The sequence below is a fragment of the Aspergillus affinis genome, assembly GCF_023601865.1.
Source record: "Aspergillus affinis strain CMG 70 chromosome Unknown NODE_173_length_57620_cov_92_129729, whole genome shotgun sequence".
Classification (NCBI taxonomy): domain Eukaryota; kingdom Fungi; phylum Ascomycota; class Eurotiomycetes; order Eurotiales; family Aspergillaceae; genus Aspergillus; species Aspergillus affinis.
The window spans coordinates 1-25,567 of NW_026515954.1; the positions used below are offsets into that span (position 1 = coordinate 1).

At 47.9% G+C, this 25,567-nt stretch overlaps 4 protein-coding genes across 4 annotated transcripts; 2 read left to right on the forward strand and 2 right to left on the reverse strand.

Annotated features, from left to right (window-relative positions):
• Positions 1-1,345: 1,345 nt before the first annotated feature.
• On the forward strand, positions 1,346-5,918 carry KD926_003171 (uncharacterized protein; the record flags this gene model as incomplete). The annotated part of the gene is made up of 15 exons (XM_053094629.1): positions 1,346-1,630; positions 1,678-1,760; positions 2,082-2,155; positions 2,209-2,308; positions 2,368-2,410; positions 2,469-2,606; positions 2,669-3,680; positions 3,744-3,800; positions 3,851-4,039; positions 4,146-4,477; positions 4,553-4,743; positions 4,807-5,089; positions 5,149-5,179; positions 5,239-5,332; positions 5,465-5,918. 15 exons carry the CDS (start codon positions 1,346-1,348, stop codon positions 5,916-5,918), a joined length of 3,366 nt encoding a protein of 1,121 aa, XP_052950612.1.
• A 4,348-nt stretch (positions 5,919-10,266) lies between these two features.
• Positions 10,267-14,339, reverse strand: KD926_003172 (uncharacterized protein; the record flags this gene model as incomplete). Its single annotated transcript, XM_053094630.1, has 10 exons — positions 10,267-10,789; positions 10,891-11,089; positions 11,196-11,393; positions 11,445-11,467; positions 11,626-12,086; positions 12,462-12,620; positions 12,990-13,271; positions 13,372-13,905; positions 13,974-14,080; positions 14,189-14,339. 10 exons carry the CDS (start codon positions 14,337-14,339, stop codon positions 10,267-10,269), a joined length of 2,637 nt encoding a protein of 878 aa, XP_052950613.1.
• Positions 14,340-16,076: 1,737 nt separating this feature from the next.
• Positions 16,077-17,621, reverse strand: KD926_003173 (uncharacterized protein; the record flags this gene model as incomplete). The annotated part of the gene is made up of 1 exon (XM_053094631.1): positions 16,077-17,621. The coding sequence occupies one exon, from the start codon at positions 17,619-17,621 to the stop codon at positions 16,077-16,079; it is 1,545 nt and encodes a 514-aa protein (XP_052950614.1).
• A 4,864-nt stretch (positions 17,622-22,485) lies between these two features.
• On the forward strand, positions 22,486-25,522 carry KD926_003174 (uncharacterized protein; the record flags this gene model as incomplete). Its single annotated transcript, XM_053094632.1, has 3 exons — positions 22,486-23,449; positions 23,524-24,313; positions 24,367-25,522. 3 exons carry the CDS (start codon positions 22,486-22,488, stop codon positions 25,520-25,522), a joined length of 2,910 nt encoding a protein of 969 aa, XP_052950615.1.
• Between the last annotated feature and the right edge of the window lie 45 nt (positions 25,523-25,567).

Here is a 25,567-nt window from a genome sequence, read left to right on the forward strand (position 1 = left end):
CTTTGCCCCAGCAGGGGATGGCGGGTCATGTGCCTAGGCGGTGAACCGCGGCCGTAAAATACAACCAAACCAAACCAAACAGGTAGCCGCCCACTAGTGAAATACGGAGTCGCATGGGCCAGGAAAAAGGGGTTTAAACTCGCCGGGACTCCCGGGAGATGCCTGTGAATCCATGGCCCGAGCCGGCTACTATATCGTTATAGGCTAAGCGAGATACGAGAATGTGGGGGCTGCTATGGAGCTAAGACAAATCAAGCTTGATCATTGTGGGCCAAGACCGCCGATGTTCCTGCAGGATCCTTTAGGAGCGTGTGCGATTCTAGGAGTACTCGTTGTATTTTTAATCTTATATAATATACGGGGTAGAGTCGGGGAAAGACGTCCCAAGTTGTTTAAACTGGAGGCCTAAGCCTGTAGCCCTATAGCAGAAACGAACGTGGAGAATGTTAGAAACTAAAGAGAGAAAGAATATCCAAATCTTTACACCTTTAAGCCAGTGTGTATCCTATCTTAGTCCAATGAAGCGAGGCGCTAATGCATCTAAGAAAAATATATCGCAACCGCCGATGAGCTACTTAGGCCTCGCCAAAGACCGCAACATGCCCGATTCAACCCGGACTGGTCCTGAAATTTAGGACCAGGACCTAAGACCATAGGATGGCGAGGCCTAGGGCTGCTACAATGCCCCATCCGCCCCTTTGCATAGGCCGCTAATGGCAGACCGATGAGAACAAAGGCAAGCCTTTTGGACGCCGTCAGCTGTAGTGTCGAACCAATGGGTATTAAGACATTCGGTAGATTCATGTGAAGGAGGTTTTCGAGTGAGCAGAAATAAGGTGACTCTAAACCCTAAAGCCGAGGAACACCGGATCTGCAGTGCCATGCCACACATACCCACGGATCTGCCCGGAGAGTCGGGGAAGACCTTCAAGAGTCTGGCCAGGGCCGGTCGGCACATCCCGCCGGTCGAGTCGCATGCCAAGTGCCCGCCTTGAGCCAGGCATGCGCTACAGCCTCAAGTGCTTCCGGTGGAGTGCGAGCAGGGTCAACGTGGAACTAACAACGTCCGTTGTCGAGGATGCGCTAGGATGCACGATTTTATGAGAAGGTTACCTTGCATTTCGGAGCCTTCTACTGTATTTGGAATCGCTTGCCTGCGGTACTCATCTCCAGTATCTTCGCCCCGAGTAGAGTATTGCGTTTTATAGGTCCGGCCCGGACCATACCTCGGATGAGAGGTTCTGAGACTCTATAAAAGGCTGATGAATAAATAGCCGAAGGTAAGCATTTGAAAAGAGCCCGTGGAAGCAACCGTTGCGCTTTTGGTTTTACGACAGGAGCCACGATGCATGTTCATTCTGCGACCGTCTTCGCTGGGCTTCTGGCGGCAGCAACTGCTGTTTCCGGGTCAAGCGCCCACAACAACAGCGCTATCTATAAGGCTTTATATGCTGCTCACTCGAGTTCGACTCCGGTCTTCCAAAACGTGTCTGGTCAATCGGTGAATCCCTTGGTCCGTGTACTTCAAGGCTTAACCAAAGATGTCCGTTCCCTGGTGAAGAGGGATGAGCTCCCTGTAGGCATTTGTGCGCCAGGTACTCCTTGTGTCAATGGTGCTTGCTGCAGTAAGGTAAGATGAGTTACCTTCACTAGCGTCTCGATCTAACCGGCTGCTAGAAAGGAATCTGTGGGTTCTCGCCCGACGAGTGTGGCAAGGACACTTGCATTTCGGACTGTGATGCAAAGGCCGAATGCGGACAGTACGCCCTACCAGAGTCTGCAACGTGCCCTCTGAATGTTTGCTGCTCCAAGTATGGTTTCTGTGGAACGACGGAGGTGGGTGCTCTTCCAATCCTATTTACGCCATCCTTTTTTAAACAAAAAGCCGCTGATGTGCGTGATTCTCACCAGGACTTTTGTGGGAAGGGCTGCCAGAAGGGATACGGTGGCTGCGGCTCCGTAGAAGAGCCATCCTGCGGCGGTCAAAGCATGTCGCGAACGATCGGATACTATGAGGGCTAGTATACCAAGGGCCAGTCTTATGACTCTACAAGGTCACGCTGATGGGAGAAACTCAACAGGTCATCCACGCGGAAATGCGACAAGCGCCAACCGTCGGACATCGACATTGTGTCTTTGACACACCTCAATTTTGGTAAGCCTTCCGCCACCTCTATTCTGCCCTTATTATGGCTAAAACACAGCAAGCATTTGCATTCTTCCATCCGACCACTTTCCAGATACTTCCAATGAGTGCCAATGATGAAACTCTTTACCCTCAGCTTACAGGTCTCAAATCCAAGAAGCCGTACGTGAAGTACAAAGAGACTCCCATTTATTGCTGAAGCTCATTGAGTTTGAGTACAGGTCACTGAAGACATGGATTGCTGTGGGCGGCTGGAGCTTCAACGTAAGATCGGAGAACCTTATTGCCAGTGTCCTCGTCGATTGACATTTTCCTTTTAAAGGACGCCACCAACTCCCCAAACACCCAGACAGCCTTTGGCGACATGGCAAGTAGTGCGGCGAATCGCCAAACCTTTATTAAGTCTCTAGTCCATTTCATGCAAACCTGGGGCTTTGATGGCGTTGACCTTGACTGGGAGGTAAGTGTTATATTTGCTAAGAGTACGTACCAGGTAACAACCATTGCTGATCGGCAAACTAGTATCCTGGAGCCGATGATCGTGGTGGTAACCCTGATGACACGGCTAACTTTGTCGAGCTGCTTCGAGACATGAAGAATGCTTTTCAGGGAAGGTACGGCATTAGTGTCACTCTACCAGCATCCTACTGGTATCTACGATGGTTTGACCTGCAGGGAATGCAAGAGCACCTCGACTTCTTCAACATCATGACATATGATATTCACGGCGTATGGGACGCCTCTAACAAGAACACCGGTCCCTACGTACGCCCCCATACCAATATCACTGAGATCAAGTTAGGTCTTGACCTCTTATGGAGAAACGACGTGGATCCCTCTCGGGTAAATTTTGGGCTTGGGTGGTACGGTCGTTCATTTACGCTGGAAGATCCAAGCTGCAACCAGCCCAATTGCATCTTTAGCTACGGCGGTAAACCTGGGGAGTGTACTAACTCATCAGGGACACTTTCTAATTCCGAGATCCGGCGTATTATTACTGAGAACAACCTTACTCCAACTCTTAATGCTGAAGCCGCTGTCAAGTGGATTTCCTGGGATAGTAACCAGTGGGTCTCATACGATGACGGGGAGACCATCCAGATGAAGATAGCAGAAGCAAACAAACTATGCCTTGGTGGCGTGTTGATCTGGGCAGTTGACCTTGATGACTTAGATCATAGCAGTTCAAACGATATGCTTGGTATAGGACCATCAAATGGTGTTTCCCCTGCCGATACAGAGACATTCAGGAAACAAAAAGGATCAATAGAGCGGGCTGCTACAATTGCCAACTCTTGCTACTGGACATTCTGCGGAGGCCAGTGTGTTGAGCGCTATACCTCGCACGCGTATGCTAAAGGGCAGGTTCCGAACATCGACGGCGACGAGTCATGCAGGGATGGCACTGTTCGCACATTATGTTGTGCACCTGGGACAACCACTGGGACTTGCTCATGGAATGGCTGGAATGGAGTGGGCATGGCCTGCTCGACCGAGTATTGCCCCAGCGGCACAGAGTTGATTGCGATGAACAGTGAGTTCGGGATCTTCTTCCTGTTCCTTTATACGCTCCTTGATGTTCTAACTAGGAGCACAGCCAATTCATACGAAGAAGACACGGATTTGCGCATCAACAATAACCTTACCTGCACCGGTACGTGGCCCATTCTAGGACCCTACGTCGTGATATTAACAAAACCCCAGGTGGAGCGCAGTCGTACTGCTGCTCCGGATTCGTGCCCTCTCAACTCGCCAACACCGACAGCCTATCGTTGTTAGGCGACTATCGCCCAGTAGATGAAGACCAGAAGGAACTCAGTATGAGAAGCGAACCCAGCAAATTAGGGGATGTTTGCCAGACTTCCGTGCTAGCCAGTGTAGCAACCTTTTTGGGTAAGTGTTAGGGCCCTCCAGCTGTGCTCTCCCCCTCCTTTCTATCCAGTGCCCACCAAGAATACCTAGATTGGCGCTTTTTAATATGTGGATGTATGTTCTGCAGGTGCGTTTGGTGTACTTGGAGAGAGTCTAATGACAGGCCTGGCTATGGTCGCCTGTTTCACCAAAGTATTCCATCGCATCCATCACGGCGACGAGTCTCATGGCTCCCAAGGCAACGTGGAGGGCAGTAAGCCTCATAGCCTCCAAGACGACATTGTGAATCGACTCGGCCAGGGGCCTGCCGGAATCGGGCAAAAGCCCACGGATCGCAATCAGAACAAGCCGAGCAATCCGAAGGGAAAATTTGGCCGCTATCAGCAGGTCGTGTATAAGAAAGGCACTAAGGATTGCCAAGTCACTTACACTTGTGAATATGGGCTCGGCTTCGACGAGGTAAGGGCTCCCAATGGAAGTTGAAAATGGGAATTGGGAACAGCTCCGGTATACTAACCTTTATTTGCTATGCAGACCTGCGATAATATGCGCTGGGCGATTGAAGTTGGGTTCGACGGTGACAAGGTCTATCACAAGGCCCAGAGCAGGTTCGCACAGACGTATGCGGAAAGGTGGTACAAGACCCGTGACCCGGCGTACCGCGACCTCGCAGCCCGACCACCAGGGTGGCCAAAAGGTCGCGGCGATCAGCCTCGCTGCAATGTGTATGTATCCCTGGCCGAGCTCCTTTTTCGCAGGCACAGGCTTACGTTGACACTACCGATCAGGGAAGAATTTCCTTTCGGGTCACTCCAAGAGGCGGGCAACAACAATTACCAGATTCTTCGTTTCGTGAGCCGGGACGTGAACAGTGCGCACAGTGAAGACTGGAATGCTTGGTTAAATGCAGTATGGTGGCCCTGCCAAAGACTCCGGAAACAGCGCAAAATCGAGCCCAATGGCCCTCCAATCACCATGACATGGTCACCATTCAAGGAGGGTGATAACCGAATCAAGGCCAATAACGAGGCCCCTCATAATAAGGCCCCTCATTTCATCGAGGCTTACGGGGTATGTCCACTCCGAAATCAAGAAAAGGACGACTGATAGACAACTGACCTTTCTCTCAGTTCAACTCCCAAGGTGCCACTGAATGCTTCCGTGAGTGATACACTCCTTTCTCTTCCAGTACATCAGCAGCTGACTTGTACTTTTCCAAGCAACATACACTTATCCCGTGGAACATGGGACGGCTGTGACTGCAACCACCAAAACCTTAACCGACTATGGCTTTCGAGTACATCCCGAGGACCCGTAAGCCCCCTACAGTCTCTCTCTCCCTCCTGCTCTTAATTCTCCCGCACTCTCCCGTCCGAACGTCCAAAATACACCTACCCTGTACGATCTTACCCGGTGAGCTAACCTATCCAACTTATCCCGACTCAGAATGTTCCTCATTCCCTACCAATACCCTTACAATGAGTATATGCGGACTCCCCCTACCGCCGACAGACCCCACGATTTCGACCAGGTCAACTGGCTAAGAATCAAGCGAGATGTCACTCTGGGTGTGCTAAACCAGGATCTGCCATTGTCCGCCATTCAGGAAGCTGAAGAAGCCGAAACAGTGTCAAAGGTTGCGGAAGCCTTCTTGAAACACCGGTCTGGGGCAGAGGAGCCGGCTGCAACAAATGCAGCCGAGTTTTCCATACCAGTCGAGACTGATACGGTGGCGGGGAGTAGTTGGCAGCCTTGGAGCGAACAACACGTACCTGTTGAAACAGGGGTGCCTGAGCCCGAGGAGGAGAAAGATAGTGATAGCCGCATGATGCGGAGAAGGCGGCAGCATTTGCAGGAACACCAGCGGGGACATGCTGGTGGTCATGGACATTTAACTTGAATAGTGACATTTCCGCCTATTACACTGGCCGCCCTGTTCCGGCCGGATCCCCGGGCGAGGGAGTTAATCTAAAGATGATGGATCGCCGCAGTCCGTCGAATATAACATAGTGTGGGGGCTGAGCAACATGAGTAGGGAATAACAATAGTATCATATGAACGGTCTACTGTAGTGTTTGTGGCATAGATAAGACTTTAATTAAGATATCAAAGATATATATTAGTATTGGGTATTTAAAAGATATCTATAAGTATTATTCTCACTTTATTCTTGTTTTTGAGAAAATTTACCCTACTATAAGTACTAAGTTATATTATAAGGTCTTGGTGGACCTGCAATTACCCGAATCCGATAAATATCTAAAGAATTAATCAGCTGTACTCAGATCTAAGCAATTGAAGTATGCTTAAGCATATAATATCAAATCATTAAATTCAAAGGGGCCGACTCTGACAGATTTACTATAGTTGACAAAACAAACAAGAAGCCATAGGCCCAAGATGTATGTATGCTTACATTAATCGAATTTAAGAAATAAGCCTTATTTAAGAATTGCAATATTTCAGAAACTCTGCGCTAGTCCAGGTCCAATCCGTACATGCATTCTAAAAGAAGGAGCCACTCGAGTCTGCATCCTGGGCAAAGTAAAGCCCGTTTTCCATGCATATGTTGTTCGGCGCATCGTTGGGTGTAAGGCACAAAATACATTGAAATGTATGGTGTATTGAACTAACAATAAGTTGCACAAGGTGCGAGAAGTGCAGCGCTACAGCGCTGCCTGCTGTTGCAGTCCACTGAGCCAAAAAGGGTCAACCCTTCTTGACTAGGGTCATTTGCACAATTTTATACTCATTGCACTTCAACACACCCCCTCAGCTTGGAAAATCCTCGATTCTGCATGCTGAACTGTTCTTCGTCGTTCCTAAGCGCTATATCTTCGAGGTTCTTGGGCTTCTTGGACTGCCTAGGCCGCTAGCTAGTCCTAATCTGATCAATCTGATCAATCCGCGAGCGCTTGCTCTAGCCTAATAATTCTTCCCGGCCCGGCACGGGAATCGAACGCGTGAGGTCGGTATTGTGTGCATAATAGACTGCAATGCGGTTTTGGTTAACCAATGGTTAGATAAACATAGCAAACTGGCCAAGCCTCGTGACCTTTTGGTCAGATGATTTCTTATGCAGTCTTTTTAGTATTTTTCTAGTATCTAGTTGGTATAGAATATCTTACCAAAATCTACTTTTTCTTATAAATAATTATTTAAAATAGTAGCGTGCTTCTTTGATTTATTTATAGGGTTCCAATTTCAAATCCTTCTGGCATCCTAGTCTTCTTCCGTACTCGACTAGGTCATTATATATTCTCCAGATCAGCCGGTTCAGGTATAACTTCACTCTCCTGGGGTTGAGTACTTCTACTCCAAGATCTCTTGGGTCTAGTATTTTCACTCTGAGCCTGAGTCTGTGGTAACTGAGAGGGGGTCTCAACCACTATATCTTCATCTTCGGCCTCCTCACTATCACTTATAGGATCTAGAGAAGGCATAGGTGGTATTAAGCCTCTCTCCTGGTCAAGAAGAGCTGCTTCCTCAACTGAAATAAGCTCTTTAGTGAAATCAATCTCCCTTTATTTAACCTCGAATTTTATTACACACATATAAAGCATCAGCGCTTTAACTGTCTCCGGTTCTATTACCCACGTCGATAATAATAGATATCACACGCGCAATTAAATAGACGTTCTACACCAGCACCACTGGCAGGAATAGACAAGATATCCCGTGCAAGGGCTGCAAGAATTAGAAACTCTTATTAATACTCCTTCCAGAATATACAAGGATGTTAAGATATCAGTCCTAGTTTATTAGCTTTAAATCTCTCGAAGTTTCTTTATGACTAGATAGGGGCTTACCTTTAGTAAGATAGCGATCAAGGTCATTATCATTATTCCCTCGGGGCTCGTCTGGTTAGAGAGTATTCTGGGAGTCACAAAGCATCTCAATCTTATCTACAGTATTAATTGAACCAGCTAAACCCCCAGGTGATAGAGGGCCATTATTATCTGAAAGCCGTCTCTTATAACACCAGAATTCCCTCTTCTTATCGACCGCGGTATTGTCTAGCGTAGTCAATATGACCTTGCCAATCCTTGGTTTTAAAGAAGCTTCGCTTCTTTAAAGGTGCTAGGATCGTTGCAATCACGTAAATATCACCGTAGCACTTATAGTCAGTCATCTTATAGTACTCTGAGAGCTTTTCCCTTGCTGCTTGGAGTACTTAAAGCATAGTTTTCTTTCAGGGAATTATCTTCCGGCGAAGCTGCTCTTCAGAGGCCTTAAGATGACTGAATAGCTTATTATAGATACTAAAGATAAGATAAATAGTGATATCCTTTGACTTTGAGAGAGCAGTAGTGAATTTGAAAAATGGTTGGGTGATATAAAGTAGGTAGTCGACCTGGCGCCACTCCTCTTTATCAAGTTGGAATTGGGGGTATCCATAGGTTATACAGTAGTGTTTAAAGGTCTCCTGTAGTCGCTTTGCACGGCGGAGCATTAGAAAGGTAGAATTCCATCGTGTACGGCATCCTGAATAAGGAGTAGATAAGGCTCTTCAGTCTGAAGGCCTAAAAAGACTTCACGGCGTTGTGGGCTTGCATTGATAAAGATAGTAAGGTTCCGAATCTAGATATAAAGTAAGAGGTTAGTGATTTTGTAGTAAAAGGGAGGAAGAAAGACTTACCTTATTTAGAGTATCAACTATCTCTCTGTTTATGCGCTTAGAATGTGTTAAAAATGCGCGATTATCTGACCACTCAATCTCAGTCTCATTATTAATAGGTACTGCCTTCATTTTACCCAGTAATTGATTAAGACTCAGCTAAATCACATGGGCAAGACATGGAATCCGAAAGACCCCTGTGTTACTAATTCCTTGGACCTTAATCTCTTATTAGATGCTATTAATCATAGTATTATTGTTCGTTGCATTATCTGTCGTAATAGATAATATCCGATCGGTGATCTGGTGTTCCTCAAGAATGTTGATAACAACAGAACTTAAATTGCTTCCGGTATGTAGACCATGTGGAGGTGCAAACCTAAGAAGGACCTCGCGATACTCCCAGTCATTATTAACGAAATAGCCAGTAATTACAATAAATACTTATGAAAAGGGTGATATCCAGCAGTCTAATATAATTGAGAGTCTGCTTCCCTGTGGTAATTTATCGAGCACACTTCTTTGTCCTTGTTGAATCTCCAGGTCTAGCCGACGACGAATAGACCGAGCAGAGGGTAGTTTAATCTTAGAAGGAGCTAGTTGAATGGTATCTTAAAGTTGTCAGAACTCAGGACGCTCAAGCATACGGAATAGTAGTCGGGCCATGGTGATAAGCTGGAGAAGATAATGGATAAGAAGATCTTCAGAGAAAGATTAGGGCGATCGGTTTTAGGGCTAAATAAGAAAAGAGTTAGTAAATAGTGGTAGATGAATAAGATAATATTTAAACTAACAGATTAGAGTAGTAACTAATCAATCCCTTGTCTTTGCAGCCCAGGCTTGCAAGTAGTACTTTTAAGATGCGTATTCATGGGGCTTGTTCCCCTGCGGCGTAGCTGAGGATGAGTAAGTGTAGTATGGCAGTGCTTGCATATAATCTTTAGTTCGCCAGTTTTCTCATGTGCAACTTGTTTAAATTCATCCTAAACACTTGATATTTTCTTATTATCCCAGCCGAATGAAGCTCTAGCATCCTCCTTTACTCCAAACTCGGTCTGTAGCCACCATTCTGTAAACTGTAAGCGAGATTGCTCTATCTCAGGATCTGTATCGTATAGTATCCAGATCTGGTGGAACCGAGGGCCAACATGTTTTAACGAGGATGGTGCTAGCGGTTGGGAAGACTGGCGAGGATCAGACAGGGCCACCGAAATGGCTGTTCGGCGGGTATTGCTAGGGGCAGGTAAATCGTCTGACTGCAGAAAATCAGCCTCAGAAAACTGATCGGTAAAACTAGATATTTGGGAATAAGCCATTATGAATCAATCAATCATCAATCAATCAATCAATCAAAATTCCATTAACCTGGTGAAGCCTATCTATTGATACGACAGGCTATGCAGGCGCTTCGCCGAATGAAGCAGAATCTCGAGCCCGTACGCCGTATAAACCCAATGCAGTAGACAAAAAAGGACAAAAGTAACATAACTAGACCCGCTGCCACACGCCTGCCGCGTGCCTACTGCGCCCCTAGACGCTGTTCTCTCCTTCCACTCCGTTCTATCTGTGTATTCCAGTGGGATCCACTGTTCCTGTGTGCGTCACGTAGCCAGTTGAGACGTCCTGGCTCTTAATGTTCAATATAACCATCGTCTTCCTCGTTTAGTTCGAGTCCCTCTAGGAGGGTGCTGGGTCCCGGGACCTCCTCGTCCTCCTCGTCTTTAAACGTGGCGAATCGGAACTGCTGTAGGAGGCCTGTTCGTTGCATGAAATCGGCGACGTAGCGTATCGCCTGCGGGTGGTTTATGACTGCGTCGTAGTCCTGTATACGCCCACGCAGTCCCTCGATAGAGTCGAGGCGTTCCATCATTATTTTCCGACTGGCGAGGTGCAGCGAGCACTCCATAAGGACGTAGTTAGGCGTTTGAGAGCCTGATTCACACCCGCAGCGGTCGGAGTCGACCTGCTTTATCTTGAAGAGGAAATGTCTCAATCCGATCCTCATAGTGCGCATCTGGATGATTATAGAGGTCTGAGACTTGCTCAGGCCCTTAAATATCCTTGGGACCTTCTTATTCAGCTTCGGAATCAGCCGTTTGGTGGGTTTTCCAACCCGTTGTCGCTCCCACCATTTCGCCCACTGCGCCTGGATTCTCCGGCGTACGTCAGTTTTGGCTGCAGCTCTATATCTCCCTGCTGCAGGCCGCCGTCTCTCAGGATCCTGATCCTCTCGTAGATAGCCCGTAGTACGTACTGGCCTGATGGTCGGCCAGGATTCTGCACGGCTTGAATGGCCGCCTGGCTGTCTGAAAAGACTGTGATCGGGGCAGCCTCTGCCCATTTCAGGGCCATTTTGACCCCCTCTAGCTCTCCCACGTACACAGTGGAGTCAGCCGCGACTCCTAGGTATTTCTTGCGGACCTTCCCGGCCCGAATCGAGACTGTAGCGCCCCCTACGTGGCCGTTAAAGCCGCTGCCGTCAGAGTACCAGATCTGCCTCCGGCTTTCCTAACAGATCCTGTCGTGTTCCTGGACTGCGCTGTCCGCTCCCTTGATCACGCAGTTGAGTAGGAGCTCCCACGGGGCGAGCACGTGCGCCTTTCGGGACTCCTACGTAGCCAAACTTCGGCTTCCGGTCTATAGGGGGCTCCCCTTCCTTTACCTCAGCGCCTCTATAGGGGATCACTCTGACCGTTTTATCTCCGCTAGGCTTCTCTTCCTGATTAACCCCCGGGAACAGGCCATAATCGGTCCGGTCTGTATCCGGATTACAGCCTCCTCAATCATCTGTTGTATGTGCAGGCGGACCGGAGGCAGGAACAGTTTTGCTCCTAGAGCTGCAGAAGCAATATTTCTGAATGCTCTACTAATAAGTACTGCTGTTCGCGTCTGGATTCGTTCGAATTCGTTAATAATTTTCTGCCGTTTTGCATACATAGTACGCCCGCTGGTAGGGCTATACCATGCAGCAACCCCGTAAAGCATCTACGGGATTACTACGGCCAGATATATGGTCCGCATGTTCAGCAGGAACGTGCCCCATGTGGACGTAGAGATGCTCCGTAGGGCCTCGAGGCTTCCATTCGCCTTCGCTACCGCCTTGGTGCAGTGGGTAGTAAAGGAGAGAGTCTTATCGAGCCAGATTCCAAGGTATTTAGCGTGTTTTACTGGCCGAATAACGTGGCCCGTTGCGTGATCCTTTATTGGAAGTTGGTTATGCCCCTGGGGTTCCACGGGAATCTCCCAGGCGCTCTCGTCCTCCCGGTTAACGTTAGTAAGATTCTCTCCCTTCCATGGTTCCGTGTAGTCACAGGGGGTGTCCTTTTCAGCCCCGGGATCGGGTTCCAGCGGGTTCCGAAAGTGTATCAGTTCGAACTTATCCGGCGCGAACCTAGACGAATGCTGCTGGGACCATATAGCAGCCTTATCGAGTGCCCACTCCAGTAGATGCTGATTAGCTGCGTAAGACTCGGAAAAAACGATTGTACAGGTATCGTCAATCTAGCCGAATGCTAGGGTACTGCCTGAAGGCAGTAGCTAAGTGCGCGTGCTCTTAACGGTATTAATTCCTAACGCCCGAATGAGGGGCGTGTTGAAGAGAAGAAAAAGGATCGGAAAGATAGGGGACCCCTGGGGGATCCCTGTAGGGGTAAAAATGATATCGCTCAGGTAGCCAGGTAGTTGGAGTCGGGTCTGTCAGTCTGAAAGGAATGACTCCAGCTACCCGGTGAAATGTCCTAGTAGTGCCATCTTCAGGTTGGGCAGCAGCCGGGTATGAGAGACGTTATCGAAGGCCCCTGCTACGTCTAGCAAGAGTATACTTACCTTCTGGCCTCGGCCCCAGCCATTAAAGATAACATCCATCAGTAGTTGAATTAGGTGGTCGACGGAGATACCCTTGCGTCCCTCTAAATGTTCTCGTGGCAGTAGGCTATGTTCCTCTAATGCGTAGGCTATGCGGGTGGCGATAGCTGCCTCTAGAATCTTACTAAGTGTATTCAAGAGGGCAATAGGCCGGTAGGATTTAGCAACTCAATAGTCCCGTGGCGCGGCCTTGCGGAGGACAACCGTTGTAGATTGCTGAAAATATTCGGGGTTATACCCGAGCCGGATACAGGCGTTAAAGATGCCCGTAAGTGTTTTCGCGAAAGAGAGAACCTTATTTAACCAGTGCTAGACCTTATTAGGGATGCCGTCAGGCCCGGGGGCCTTGTCAGGAGGCGCCTTTCGGATGCAGCGCAGCACCTCGTGTTCGGCGAGATCCGGGAAACCAAGTTGCCGAGATAGGGAGGTCGTAGGGATATCAGAAAGATCTGCGGGAGGTAGTTAAGGAAAGAAGGCCTTCCGGAATACCTCAACTTTCTGTTCTGCGGTCTCTGCGAGGCCGTTATCTGGTGTTTTCAGTATTGGGACCAGTCCCCCGGAGGCATCCCGGTTCCTGGCCCATCTGGCCAGGCGCCACATGCCTCGGGGCCTGCCTCGGTGGCCTTTCTGACCCAGGTCCGGTGTCCCTGCCGCAGGGCCCTCGCCAGCACTTTTCCTTTGCGGTTTAAGACCTTCGCATAGCGGTCCCAAGCCAGCCCCGTAGTAGGATCGGTAGGGCCCATAGCTATGCAGGTCTCGGTATATGCACGCCTGAATTTACGGGTGATCTTGATCATCTCTCGGCATTCTGGGTGAAATACCACTTGCTTGGTCGTGCCCACAGGGTAGATATTGCTATTCCTTGATTTACCGTTTCAATAAGAAATTCTATTGCGAGTTCAATGTGCTGCTTATTCTCAAGTAGGAAGGCCTTGCTGTGTAGGTTCAGGTCTACAAAAGCCTGTAGATCTTTTACTTTGTACGCTTTCCAGTTGCGGCGCCGTTGCGCCTCCGGGGTCTTGGTTTGGATGTCGATAAGAGTCCGTATAGGTAGGTGATCGGAGTCTGCGTGAATCTTTTTAGTGATCTCACAGGCAACGAGCCTAGGAGTCAGGTCCTGCGAGCCGAGGACCAGGTCGATCGTGGTCTTGGCTCCGGCTTCGTCTCTGGTGGTAGTGCCCGGTTCCAGCCAGAGAGATCCAAGCACCTTCTGTCGCGAAATAAAGAGACATACGCGTGCCCGCTCATCTCCTATATCCGTCTTTGTCGGGTATAGAAGCTGGTGTGTTGCTTTAGCTGGATGGTAAGTTAAATCCTGAAAGGGATTATCCCATGGTTCTTGTACGAAGATGATATCAGCCTTTAGGACCGCAGGGTCCCGGAGGAACTGGGCCATCACCCTGTCCTTTGATTGATTCACATTGTATTGAAGCACGTGTAGGGGCCTATTCATGGCGACGGTTTCCTTGATACTGAGCGGCCAGGCGTGTTACCCTCGGCCAGGACGATCGTGGTCGAATGTCCTGAGGGGGTAAGTGCAGGGATATAAGGTGCCTCCGGCAATTCCGGGAGAGCAGTTACTGCATTATCATTAGTAATATCGCTAGTTGATACTGATCGTTCTCGGTAGGTTGGCTACTTGCTTCGGGTCCTTTTCGCTGGAGGGGTATCCCCTATAGTAGGCGAACTGGTAATGCAGACGGCTTCCTGCGCTACCTGTTGTCTAGTGCGCCGTCTTGATGCTTCCGAGGAGATAACGCTGCGGGGGCGCCTTTTGCCCAGAGTGCGACCCCTGGGGGCAGGGGTCACCGGTGCGGGCGTCTCTGGTTCGCTGATCATGTCGATTTGCTGGGAAATTGACGGTTCTGACTCGGACGAGATAGGATCTACGTCTATTTCCGGGTTTAGGTCTATCAGGGCCTCTTCTTGCTGCACAGAGACAGGCTCCTGTGAGCTGTGTGGCGGTGTAGATCCTTCTTGAAATCTTACTGTAGAGCGATTTCGCCCTGTCGGCCGGCTGGTTGACCGAGTCGATCTCTCTCTCTCCCCCAGATCCCGCAGCCCGCCCCTCGCTGTTGGGCGGGCCAGAGGTCTCCGTGTCGCTACCCACGGAGGAATGATCCTGTAGATAGGGCGGGATGCGGTTAAGCCATTATGAAGAAAGGCCTAAGCAGTAGGGGTCCGGTAGAGAGTAAAAGGAAACTTACTAGGGATTCACTTTGGGATTAGGATAAATCATTATCAAAGGTAAATTAGAAGAAATTGAGGTTCAAATGTCAGTTTCAGAATATATCACTCCTCCTTACGAGGTATGCAATATATATTTCTGCAGCAAAGCCACCAAGTCTTAAAAGCATCTATAATAACACATTTACTACTACCCACTTACCCTTCTCGATTAATCTAATACTAATACCAATTTAATCTACCCGTACGAACCAAAACATAGTGTAAAAATGCATTATTCATTAGCTGCATAAAGATCACGAGACTACTGAAATAGGGAGGATCTTCGAAAGTTATGCATTTACAGTTAACCATTGGTTAACCGCAAATTTGTGGGTTTGGTTGCGGTTTTCACCTTACTAACCGCAACCAAAACCGTGCCGCAGTCTAGGTGTGGTCCTATCTCTGCCAGTGACACGCAGATAGCCCTATATCAAATGGGGCGGGAACACCTATATAGAACAGAGCGGAAGGAGTATACAGTGCTGCGAGGGCTCAGGAGGTCGGTGAAATAGTAGATATGGCAGGCGTGTGGCGGCTGCATTTGGTTATATATTGCTTTTGATTGTCTACTGTATTTATGGGATTTTTGACTTAGGCGTTTAGATGCGAGATTCTGCTTCAATCGGCGAAGCGCCTGCATAGCCTGTTGTATAATAGGTAGGCTTTATCAGGTTAATAGAATTTTGATTGATTGATTGTTTGTTTGTCTGGATGCTCGCGAGGTTCTGCTTCATTCGGCGAAGCGCCTGCATAGCCTGTTGCATAATAGATAGGCTTTATCAGGCTAATAGAACATTGATTGTTTGATTGTTTGATTGATTAATTGATAATATCGTGGCTCTGTGGTTATGCTCTCGTCCTCGAAGCTCTTCTAGTGGTTTTATCTTATATTAAAGAAGTAGGTCAAAAGCCTGGCTACACTGCCGTTTCGGGCCAATAAAGCAACTATGTATCTCGCCAATATATTGTAAGCAAGGCTAAGGAGGTTGGCTATGTGCAGCTGGTCGTGCTAATGGATCTTGAAGGGAGCTGTACTTCAGGCAATGAGCCTTATGTTTTATAGTTAGTCCTAAGACCCCCAACGATGGCAAGGCATCTCTTTGTGGTGTTGGGAAGTAGTACTTGTTCATCATTCAATATACGAGGAAGCTAAAACCTACCTTAACTACTAATTGCTATACACATTGTGCATTGGAAAGATATACTATAGATGTCCTAGTTTTTTCTCGCCCTGCTGTTTTGAACCCTATTTATGTCCATACTGTGCAGGATAATAGATGCCAAAGCTTAAATGCGCTGTACATGTATAAATATAGAGATATATCTATTCTGCCCTAGATGCAACCCTTACCAGGACGGTAAAATCCAATACTTCTGCCAATGCGCCTGTGTGTCCGCCTCTCGAAACTTGTTAATCCCCCCGGTGACACCATCCCTATCTACTTCCCAATCGCCCCTCTCAACCCGATCAGCCCAGTTATTCAGCACCTTGTCTATCTGCACTGCATGATTGTTTGTAATACCATTTGTAGTCCCAGCCTGATATAAATCCCCATGATTATCACGAGGCTCTGGGTATTCCTCCATATAATCAAAGTCGGCTAATCCAAACGGTTGTCCATTCGAGAGTCGAGCCCATCCTAAAGCCCCAATCGCAAAGGGTAGTAGAAGTCGACATCCGTTACTCCAGAATAGTGGGCATTCTACCACAACGTGAGGGATATAGAATCCGGCAGAGATATTGTTGAGGCCGAGATAGTTACCATGCGCTACTGGCTGAGGATAGTCTGCGTCGTCAATCTGAAGGATCCGGAGAGGACAGTTGCCAGGGTACTGGCCGAGGTGGTTATGCGGCGATGTAATAAAATCCGTAATAGGTTGATCCTGGAATTCGGCGACAGTAGGGAATCGGATCCCCGGCGCGACGTAGCGAAATCGGACGCTGCAGTCAGAAATGGATCGCAGGAACTCGTGGGCGAATGATGAGGGGGGGAGAATACACTGGTCCTCGAATATTGCTGGATTATGCCACGGTAAGTTTATAACAGTAGTATAATTATCTCTGTGCGGGATTTGAGATTCGATTACTCTCACGAGGCGCTTGAAAGCAGTGGTAGCCCTTTCTAGGTCCGCTTTTGTGTACTGATGGATTATCCAGGGTTCCATCAATCCATGTAGGAAGTCCATCTTTAGTAGTTTTGCCTGATCTTTGGAAACTACCTGCGCCTTTTTTTCGTCAACCATCTGAAGATATGAATCTAGAATAACCTCCAGAGGCATCCAGCTCCATTCTTTCCTAGTGATGAACATAGTATCATTAATATCTTCAATAAAGGTTGCTTTTAGAGTCGTCTGATCAAAACTAATTAATAAGTCAGCTCGCCTTGCCTCCAAGTCAGTCATCGGATAGCTTGAGGGAATAAAGCCATACAAAATACCCTCATCATCTGCGACTCGGTAGTGACTAGACTCATAGAGTTTGACAAGCCTTCCGTCTTCATCCTCTTCCTCATGCCAAGTAACCTGATGATTTCGCAAGTCATTCGGAGACTTCAACCCACCAAGAAAGGTAAAGAGCCTAAAGTAAGGAGGCAGCACATCCTCATCCCAAGCGCGCTTTAGGAATTCTATCAAGGACGGGTGGAGACTGTTGGCAACTTCCTCAGAAGGCCCCCTGGCCTCCCACCAGGATAGGGGCTTGGAGGGCATCTGGCCGCCATGACCTTTGACAGCCCTGGTTAGGAGCTCATTATGTAGAGCCGCACAGCGCTCATAATCCATGGTTCCAGGGCCAAGGTCTCGGACTGGAGTGGATTCAGTTATGCGGGGCCATCCATTAGGGAGGGCGCGAGCTGGGGTTGGCGAGGACAGGTTATGCTCGGAAGAAGCCATCGAGATAGAGCGGATGGGTAGCTGAGCTGTTTGATATGGATGGTAAGTAAGGAGGTAGGTAGGATATGGCGGCTGGTACAAGGAGTAGTAATGAAATTCAGGGATCTCCGGCAACCATTCAACTATCCGGCGCTATTTTTCAGAAATCTAAACATGGAGGGGAAAATATTGACAGGATCGTGGTTCGTGGTGTTGTGGGATAACCTCGCCAGACGCTAGTCCATAACTGGCAGGCGGTCAGAACGCGGCAGTAACCTCGTGATCACGGCCACGCGCTGGCCGGGGACACCTGATAGATCTACGTTTCTTGAGGTCAGTGCCTTACACTAATAAGCTGCATCGCTATTTCATTGATTCCATCAGTATTTTTATCAGTTTCATCTATTTGGATCCCTTTGAACCTTGTTCTCGTTGACTTGACTGTTATCTCCTGAGCCAAGGACTTCCCGATACGGACTTCCGATACGAACTTCCCAGTACGGAAAACCCTTCCTGAATGCATTCCTGCCTGAGGCAGAGCCTCAGTTAGTACATAGAGGCCTTAGATTCTCGCTCCTAGATGGCCTTTCCTCTCCATGGGAAAATTCCTTGACTACGAGTCATAAATAAACTAGTCTTTTACTAGGCTCCTTTGTAGACCGTCACATTGACCCACTACCCGTTTGCACAACCTTGGCGTTACCAAAGCCTTTTAGAATCCTTCCAGGACCCCTAGAGTGGACCTCCCGATAGATTGTCTTATTACTAGATCGTCTGCCGCCAGCAGAACCAGTAGCGTGGCTTTACGGCACTCTCAAAAGAGCCAAAATAAATCTACTGTTGAGCTGCAGACTCCTAGTACCGCCGTAAAGAAGAAACCTGCAAAAATGACCAAGATCGCTAGTAAAATCACTCAGTCTCCTGCCAGCAAAACAGCTCAGCCTTTCGTTAATACCCAGCCAGATCTTGAGACAACATTAACTGTACCTGTTTCCATTACTAGTACCCGCCTCGACTTCAGCAGTCTCGATTTAATACTTTGTACCAGTTTCGATTGTTTTCCGGTCTTTACAGATTGTTCTACTGAGACCTCCAACGCTACTCACGAGATCGAGATAATGAAGTTGAAGATTCAGATTTTAGAGGAGCAAACAAATGCTCGTAATATTCTAGCAATCTACTAAAACTCGTGCGCTAAACGTTACAAGAAAATTTACTCCGAGACTGTACAGACTATTCTCTACTTTCAAGAGGAGGTTATCTAGCTGAAAGTTACCGCAGAATAGGCCTCTGCTAAACGTTTTGGATTTCTTTAGCGTTTTGAGGTTTCCGAGTAACCCGAAGCCCTTCAGCCTCAGAGCCCCCGAGTCTCCCTTTTAGATAAAGATTTCTATGGCGTCGATAAGCCGGTTGAGAACGTGGAAGATAATCCCTTTTTTAGTCTGCACGAGAACCTGCGTCCCTGCAGTCAGTTTCAGCGTTTAGAACGTTAATATACTACTGAAACTACTGTAACTGAAACCTTTAGTTATCCTCGTAGAAAGAAGCTGATCTTTTCCCTAGGTACTAATAATAATGATGCTGACCTTTACCCTATTTGGCATTTTGCGGTTAACGAGAAACTCCGTATCGATAGCACTTTCTATCCCGATAATAGGTCCAAGATCTTATATGCTCTGAAATATCTCTTAAAGGATGTTTTTAAGGTTATAAACCAGTTTGCTACTTACAGATCGAAGGTAACCTACCAAATCTTTATAAAAGAGCTTAAAATGTATCTAGGTATCTACTTTCTCAAGAGAGACGCGAAACAGTTAATTACTGTAAAACAAGAAAAAAATGAATTTGTATCAGTCTATTACTAGTATCTTCTTCCCTTGTAGATTTGTGCTGAGACCCCCGAAGAGGAGCGTATGACTAAATTCCAGTATACCTTTGTTCTCTATATCAGTAAATCTTTCAGTTATAAGACTTTCGATACAGTAGCTGCTGTCCTAGACATAGCCCGGCATAAAGAGTGCGATAATAAAGAGGTTAATTTTACCTTTAGCAAGAACTGCTAACCTAATACCTCGTTTACTTTTCCTTTGGACACTACCAGCGTTACTGGCTCTTCTAGCTCCCTTGGCACCTTATCGTCCGCCTCTAGGGGCCGCTCTAGTACTGTTGCACCCTCGAATACCCGTAAGACTCTACTTCCGACGAAAGTTGCGAGAGAAGGAAGGATCTTACAGTAGAGCAAGGATAAAAAAAAAGCAAAAACATACAACAGCAGGGATTCGCTGGTGGTCACCCACCCAACTACTAACCTGCCGGCGTGTGGCTTGTGTGCAGTCAATAGTCGGGTGGGTGCCTCTAAACCGGCGACCCTGGCGATCGCCGGCGCCGTCGCGCGAGCTCCCTGGGTGCACTTTAGATAGCACCTCCGTCGCCCGGCGACTCCTGGCGACCGGGCTGGTCGCCCCACTTTATTCTTCTCCGTCCTATGAATAGGGAAAGCACGACATACCATTGGTTTGATACCCCGCCTCCTGGAACGGCCGGTGCCTGAACTAGAGGTGCTGCGCCCCTGTAGTTCTTTAGGCAACAATTGTAATATTAGGATCCCGCTGTGGTGGAGAGGTTCAGCCTTCCAGACAGAAACGTTCAGGTCTCATAGAGTTAAGCTTTGACTTTATCACGACTATTGTATTAGTAGAGCATGTTCAAATGCATAATTTTCTTCTACTGGTTAAATCCGTTCGAGTTTCTATTGTCTGATCAAATTTAACATTCATAGTCCCTGAATGAGTTCCATATTCAAACTCCTCGTCGTCTCGGAAGAACCATGCCGCTTGCCATGATTCGCCAGCGATGCATGTCCTGTCTAAAGCTGGGTAAGCAGGTAGGCTCGGTTTGGCGGGGTGGGGGGCGAGCCGAATCCCTCACGCTTTTTAGCTCTCCGGCCAAATGATAAAAAGCTTGAACTACTCGCTGACCTGACTTGTTCTATGAGTTTACGATTACCTGCAGTGCAGATACTGTCACTGAGGATCGTCGCTGGGACTTAGACTGTAGGAGCTGTGGTTTGGTTCTTCTGTGCCGGATGAAATTGGGCCCTATAGCATAGTAGACGGCCATAAGCTCAGATGCATAGACTGACCAGCATCAAACCGATACTTATTGAAGATTATGTTAATCATATATCGAATATTCATGGTATTCCTAATGGAGGTTGATCGAATGATCAGCTATCTGAGGCCACTATGCGTAGAGCTAGTCTACATTAGGAAGTGTAGGCGAGCAGTATCGCTCAACACTTTCAATTCACATGCGGTGTCGGCAGGCCAGCCTAACAAGAATTTGACGAAGACCTCAGCACAGCAAGAGAAGAAACTCACTCACCTTCAAGTCGTGTTACCCGTATTATTGTCCGAGATATGCGGCAATCCTTGTAGATCTGAGAACAGAGTACAATATAGGTAACTCCTAGTTATCTATCTACCGAATGCTGCCAACCTTTTTTGGGACGGCCTTCCTATATATCGCCTACCGCTTTCGAGCCCAGATCCGATCTTTCTGGCCCAGTCGACTGATGATCACAAAGCAACGAGCAAGGCGGTCTAGAGGTGGACTCGCCTTATGTCTCGAATAAAGAATAGTGCCTAGTAAACAAGACAGCGTGCCGCGGGCTAGGACGGTCGAGGCTGTGCTGGACTTCGCCGAGGCGTCACGGCGGTTTCGCAGTCGCGCGCCACGAGGGCAGTCTAACAATTTGGAACGGCAATTTAGGCCACAAGCGGCCTTACCGAGCCTCTAATCTCGTTCGCAGGAAGTAGAACACTCTACGTGTACATTATATAGTTGGTGTAGTCTGCATATCGTTCGCGAAGTTAGACCCCAAGTCACGTGATGTATATAGATCTGTAGGAGTGGTGCTTAAGCCACTTCCCTAGGCAGCAGGGATATGAGCTGCTACGACTACAAATAGCTAGATATTCTCATTTAGATTATAATACACACTTGTACCTCAATCCAGTGTTTTAACTCGTGAGGGGTAAGGGTAAATGATTTCACACACACACACACACACACACACACACACACACACACACACACACACACCATGTTCGAAACCGAAAAGTTTGTTATATCGAAGCGACAGTCTCAAACCTCCGAGCGCTATATCGGACTAGAAGGCCCTTTGGTTATCGAGGCCGTATTTACAAAAATTGTCGACATATGCTCGTTGCGCATCCTCTACAAGTTGGGTCTAAAGAAAAAGTAAACCAGATACACTGGGAAGTATGTGGCAGCTTTCTCGTACATGGAGGACACAAGGAAAGGGTGAGGCTGCTTTAGCACTACTAGAAGCATGTGTTGGCCTGCACAATCGCCATCTTGGGGTAACCCACCCTGATTCTATTGCCACAGCCGCAGAATTGGATGAGTGGCAATCGAGTCAATGAATTGGCTGCCTTGTCTTAACGACTAGATCCATGGTATGTCTTCAGGGAAGCTGATAAACCATCCACCATCACTTCGGGAAGATCTCCAACAGTGAGTTTGTCATCGTTTAAACAGTTCTAACAATCTAGAAGTTTCGTATAGAGAGCCTATATCCCAGCTTCTAGGACGAGCTTCAACCACTCTAGCATGGTGTTTTATTGTGTCTGCCTAAAGGCGGGGTAAAGCTGCTGTCCACGAAATCCCTGAACGCGGCACCAATCAAATTCTAGGTATGATCTTGATGTGTGATATGAGAGACATGCCTCCCCAGCCACACGAGGCTGGCGGCTATCATCTCTTCATAGATAAAGGCCTCTTTCCATGTCGTAAGCGATGGAATTTTCTCCGGACAATTACCTGGCTTACCATTTTTTATTCTCGAAAATTATAAGACTTTATGTCTGATCCCAAAAAGTACACCGTCGGCTGGATCTGCGCCCTTCCAGTCGAGTTCGTCGCTGCGCAGACATTTCTCGACGAAGAACACGGCCAGCCTGAATTCGTTCATCCCCATGACGCTAACGGTTACAAGCTTGGCAAGATTGGCCCCCATAACGTCGTTATTGCAACCTTACCCGATGGTGAGTACGGGACTGCCTGTGCAGCAAGAGTAGCCGCGAATATGCTTAGCAGCTTTCCCAATATCCGAATCGGGCTCATGGTTGGGATCGGCGGAGGTGCTCCAAGCAGAACAAACGATATTCGATTAGGAGATGTTGTTGTTAGTGCCCCGAGGGATGGAGAAAGGGGGGTCTTTGAGTATGACTTTGGGAGAACGGTGCAGGGGAAGAAGTTTCAAGTGACAAGATTACTGGATCAACCGCCGACTATTCTTCGGAGTGTGGTGACAGTTATCCAAACGGATCACAGGAGAAAGGGTCATCGGATCCAGGAGGCTGTTGACGCTGTTCTTGCAGACAATCCGAGATTGAAGGCGAAGTTTCAGCGACCCCATCCAAAAACCGATCGACTCTTCAAGTCTGAAATCATTTACGACCCGGAGCGACAATTCAATGAGACTAGTCTAGTGAAGCGACGAGAACGCGAACCGCATGAAGATAACCCAGCAATTCACTATGGCACAATTGCCTCAGCAAACCAACTCATGAAGGATGCCACCATCCGAGATAAACTTGTTGAGGAGAAGAACGTCTTGTGCTTTGAAATGGAAGCAGCCGGATTAATGAACCACTTTCCGTGTCTTGTTATTCGGGGTATCTGTGACTATTCAGATACACATAAAAACGATGCATGGCAAGGATACGCGGCGATGGTGGCGGCGGGGTTTGCGAAGGAGCTGCTTATGGAAATTGCCCCAAACAGGGTAGAGGTTCAACGGAGAATTCAGGAGCTTTGGAGAGGTCAGTAGCAAACATCAATTTATAGTCTAAAATATGAACTATTTTTAACATATTCTTCTGTGTAAACCGTGCAGATATCACCGATTTGAAGGCCACGGCTGATAAGAATCACACTGAGGCTATCCTCAACTGGCTTGCAAGTAATGACCACAATATCCAGCACTGTCGATTTTCCGAAATGAGACACAAAAATACCGGATTGTCGTTCCTCAGGTCCACTGAGTTCCTTCAGTGGTCAAACGGGCGCGGTCAGATACTGTTTTGTCCAGGCCCTCCTGGTGTTGGAAAGACAATCATGACCTCGACTGTAGCCAATCATCTTTTATCGAGGAGGTCGCATGCCAACATTGGAGTTGCCTTTCTTTATCTCGACTATGCCGCTCAACAAGAGCAATCTCTCCGCTGTCTCATGGCTGCGCTTCTAAGACAGCTTGCATATTCTGGGAACGGGGTGCATGACTCGGTGCAGATGATGTTCAATGACAGGCATAATATTCCAAACCCAACCCCAGAATATTTGATAGCTGCTCTCCATTCTGTAATTGGAGCGTTTGATGCTATCTTTCTTCTCGTGGACGCCTTAGACGAATGCCAGTCGCCAAAGTGTAGGAAAGACCTTCTCATGGAACTCATCAGACTCCAGTCTCACCTGAACGTGAACATCTTCCTGACGTCCAGGCCCGATCATCGAATATTAGAGCTTTTCAGCCCTACCGCCCTCATAATCAAAGAACTCTTGGGATCGCCAGATGACCTTGACGCCTACCTATCCGACGAGCTTCTGCGCGTATATACAGGCGTTAAGGCATATCCGGGCGTCTTGTATCAAGCCAAAAGAGACATTTTGCAAGCTGCTGGAGGAGTGTATGTAACTCATGTACCCCGTTATCGGGATTCATCTTGCTCATGGACGTCAGGTTCCTCATTGTTCGGCTTTATCTGAATCTCCTTTACGACAGGGATATTTCCTCTCTCGATGAATTCAAAGCAGCATTGGTGGAGATTAACGCGGGCCTTTCTACATCCAGCCACCAAAGGTCAAAATTGCTTGAAGATACCTATACCAAAACGATAAAACGGCTACAGCTTCGCAGTGACACTCTAGCTATGCGTGCCATTATGTGGATTGCGTGCTCCAAGAGGCCAATGACATTTCCCCTGTTGCAGCAGGCTCTTGGTGTTCAAGTTTCGGAAGGAACTACGAATTCCACATCTGGAACACCGAATATCGCCTCCATGGAAAAAATCTTCTCCGCTTGTCTCGGCCTCTTAACCATGAACCCGACAACTCTCCAAATCGTGTTCGCACACAACACTGCGCATGAATATTTCGTCTCATCCCAGCGGGAGCATTTCCCGCATGCAGATGCTGAAATGACCCAAACATGCGTCTCGATGCTTCTACATTTCACGCCACCAGTAACACTCGCATGGCCACTGCAAGTTTTACCCTTCGAACAACTATCTAATTTGAGAGACTCGTGTCAATTTTACTTCTACGCAGCATCAGAGTGGGGCCACTATGCCCGAAATACCTCTGCCCATCGCGACCTAATCTTAAAATTCCTCAAGCAAGAAGATAAAGTGAATGCAACTGAATATGGGCTCTCTATCTCCCTAGGCCACATACGTCTGATCAAGTTTAGTCTAGACTCAACGCCCTGGACTATGGCCCCTCCAGTGCGCCCAATCCACCTAGTCGCATATTTTGGCCTCGAGGATGTCTTCCGCCACTTGACTGAGATGAGCCCATCGCGGAACGCATTATTCTCGTCGCGCGCGCTGGCAAAGGAGCTAAATCACGAAGCTACAGCTCTTCACATGACACCGCTTCACTACGCCATACTAGGAGGGCATAAAGGGATGGTGCAACTACTTCTCGACCACGGGGCGGACATCAACAAGGCAGATCTGCAAGGCCAAACGCCTTGTGCACTAGCAGATAAATGTCGCAATTGGGACATTCATAAGTTGCTCGTTGAACATGGTGGAAAAACCATGGCAGAGACGGCTAAGGAACAGGTGTGGAAGTGGTCGACGGAATTCATTAAGTTTGTCCGGATGAGTCTGTGATTAAAGATACAACGTGCTTCACCTACGAGTGATCCACACCGAGTG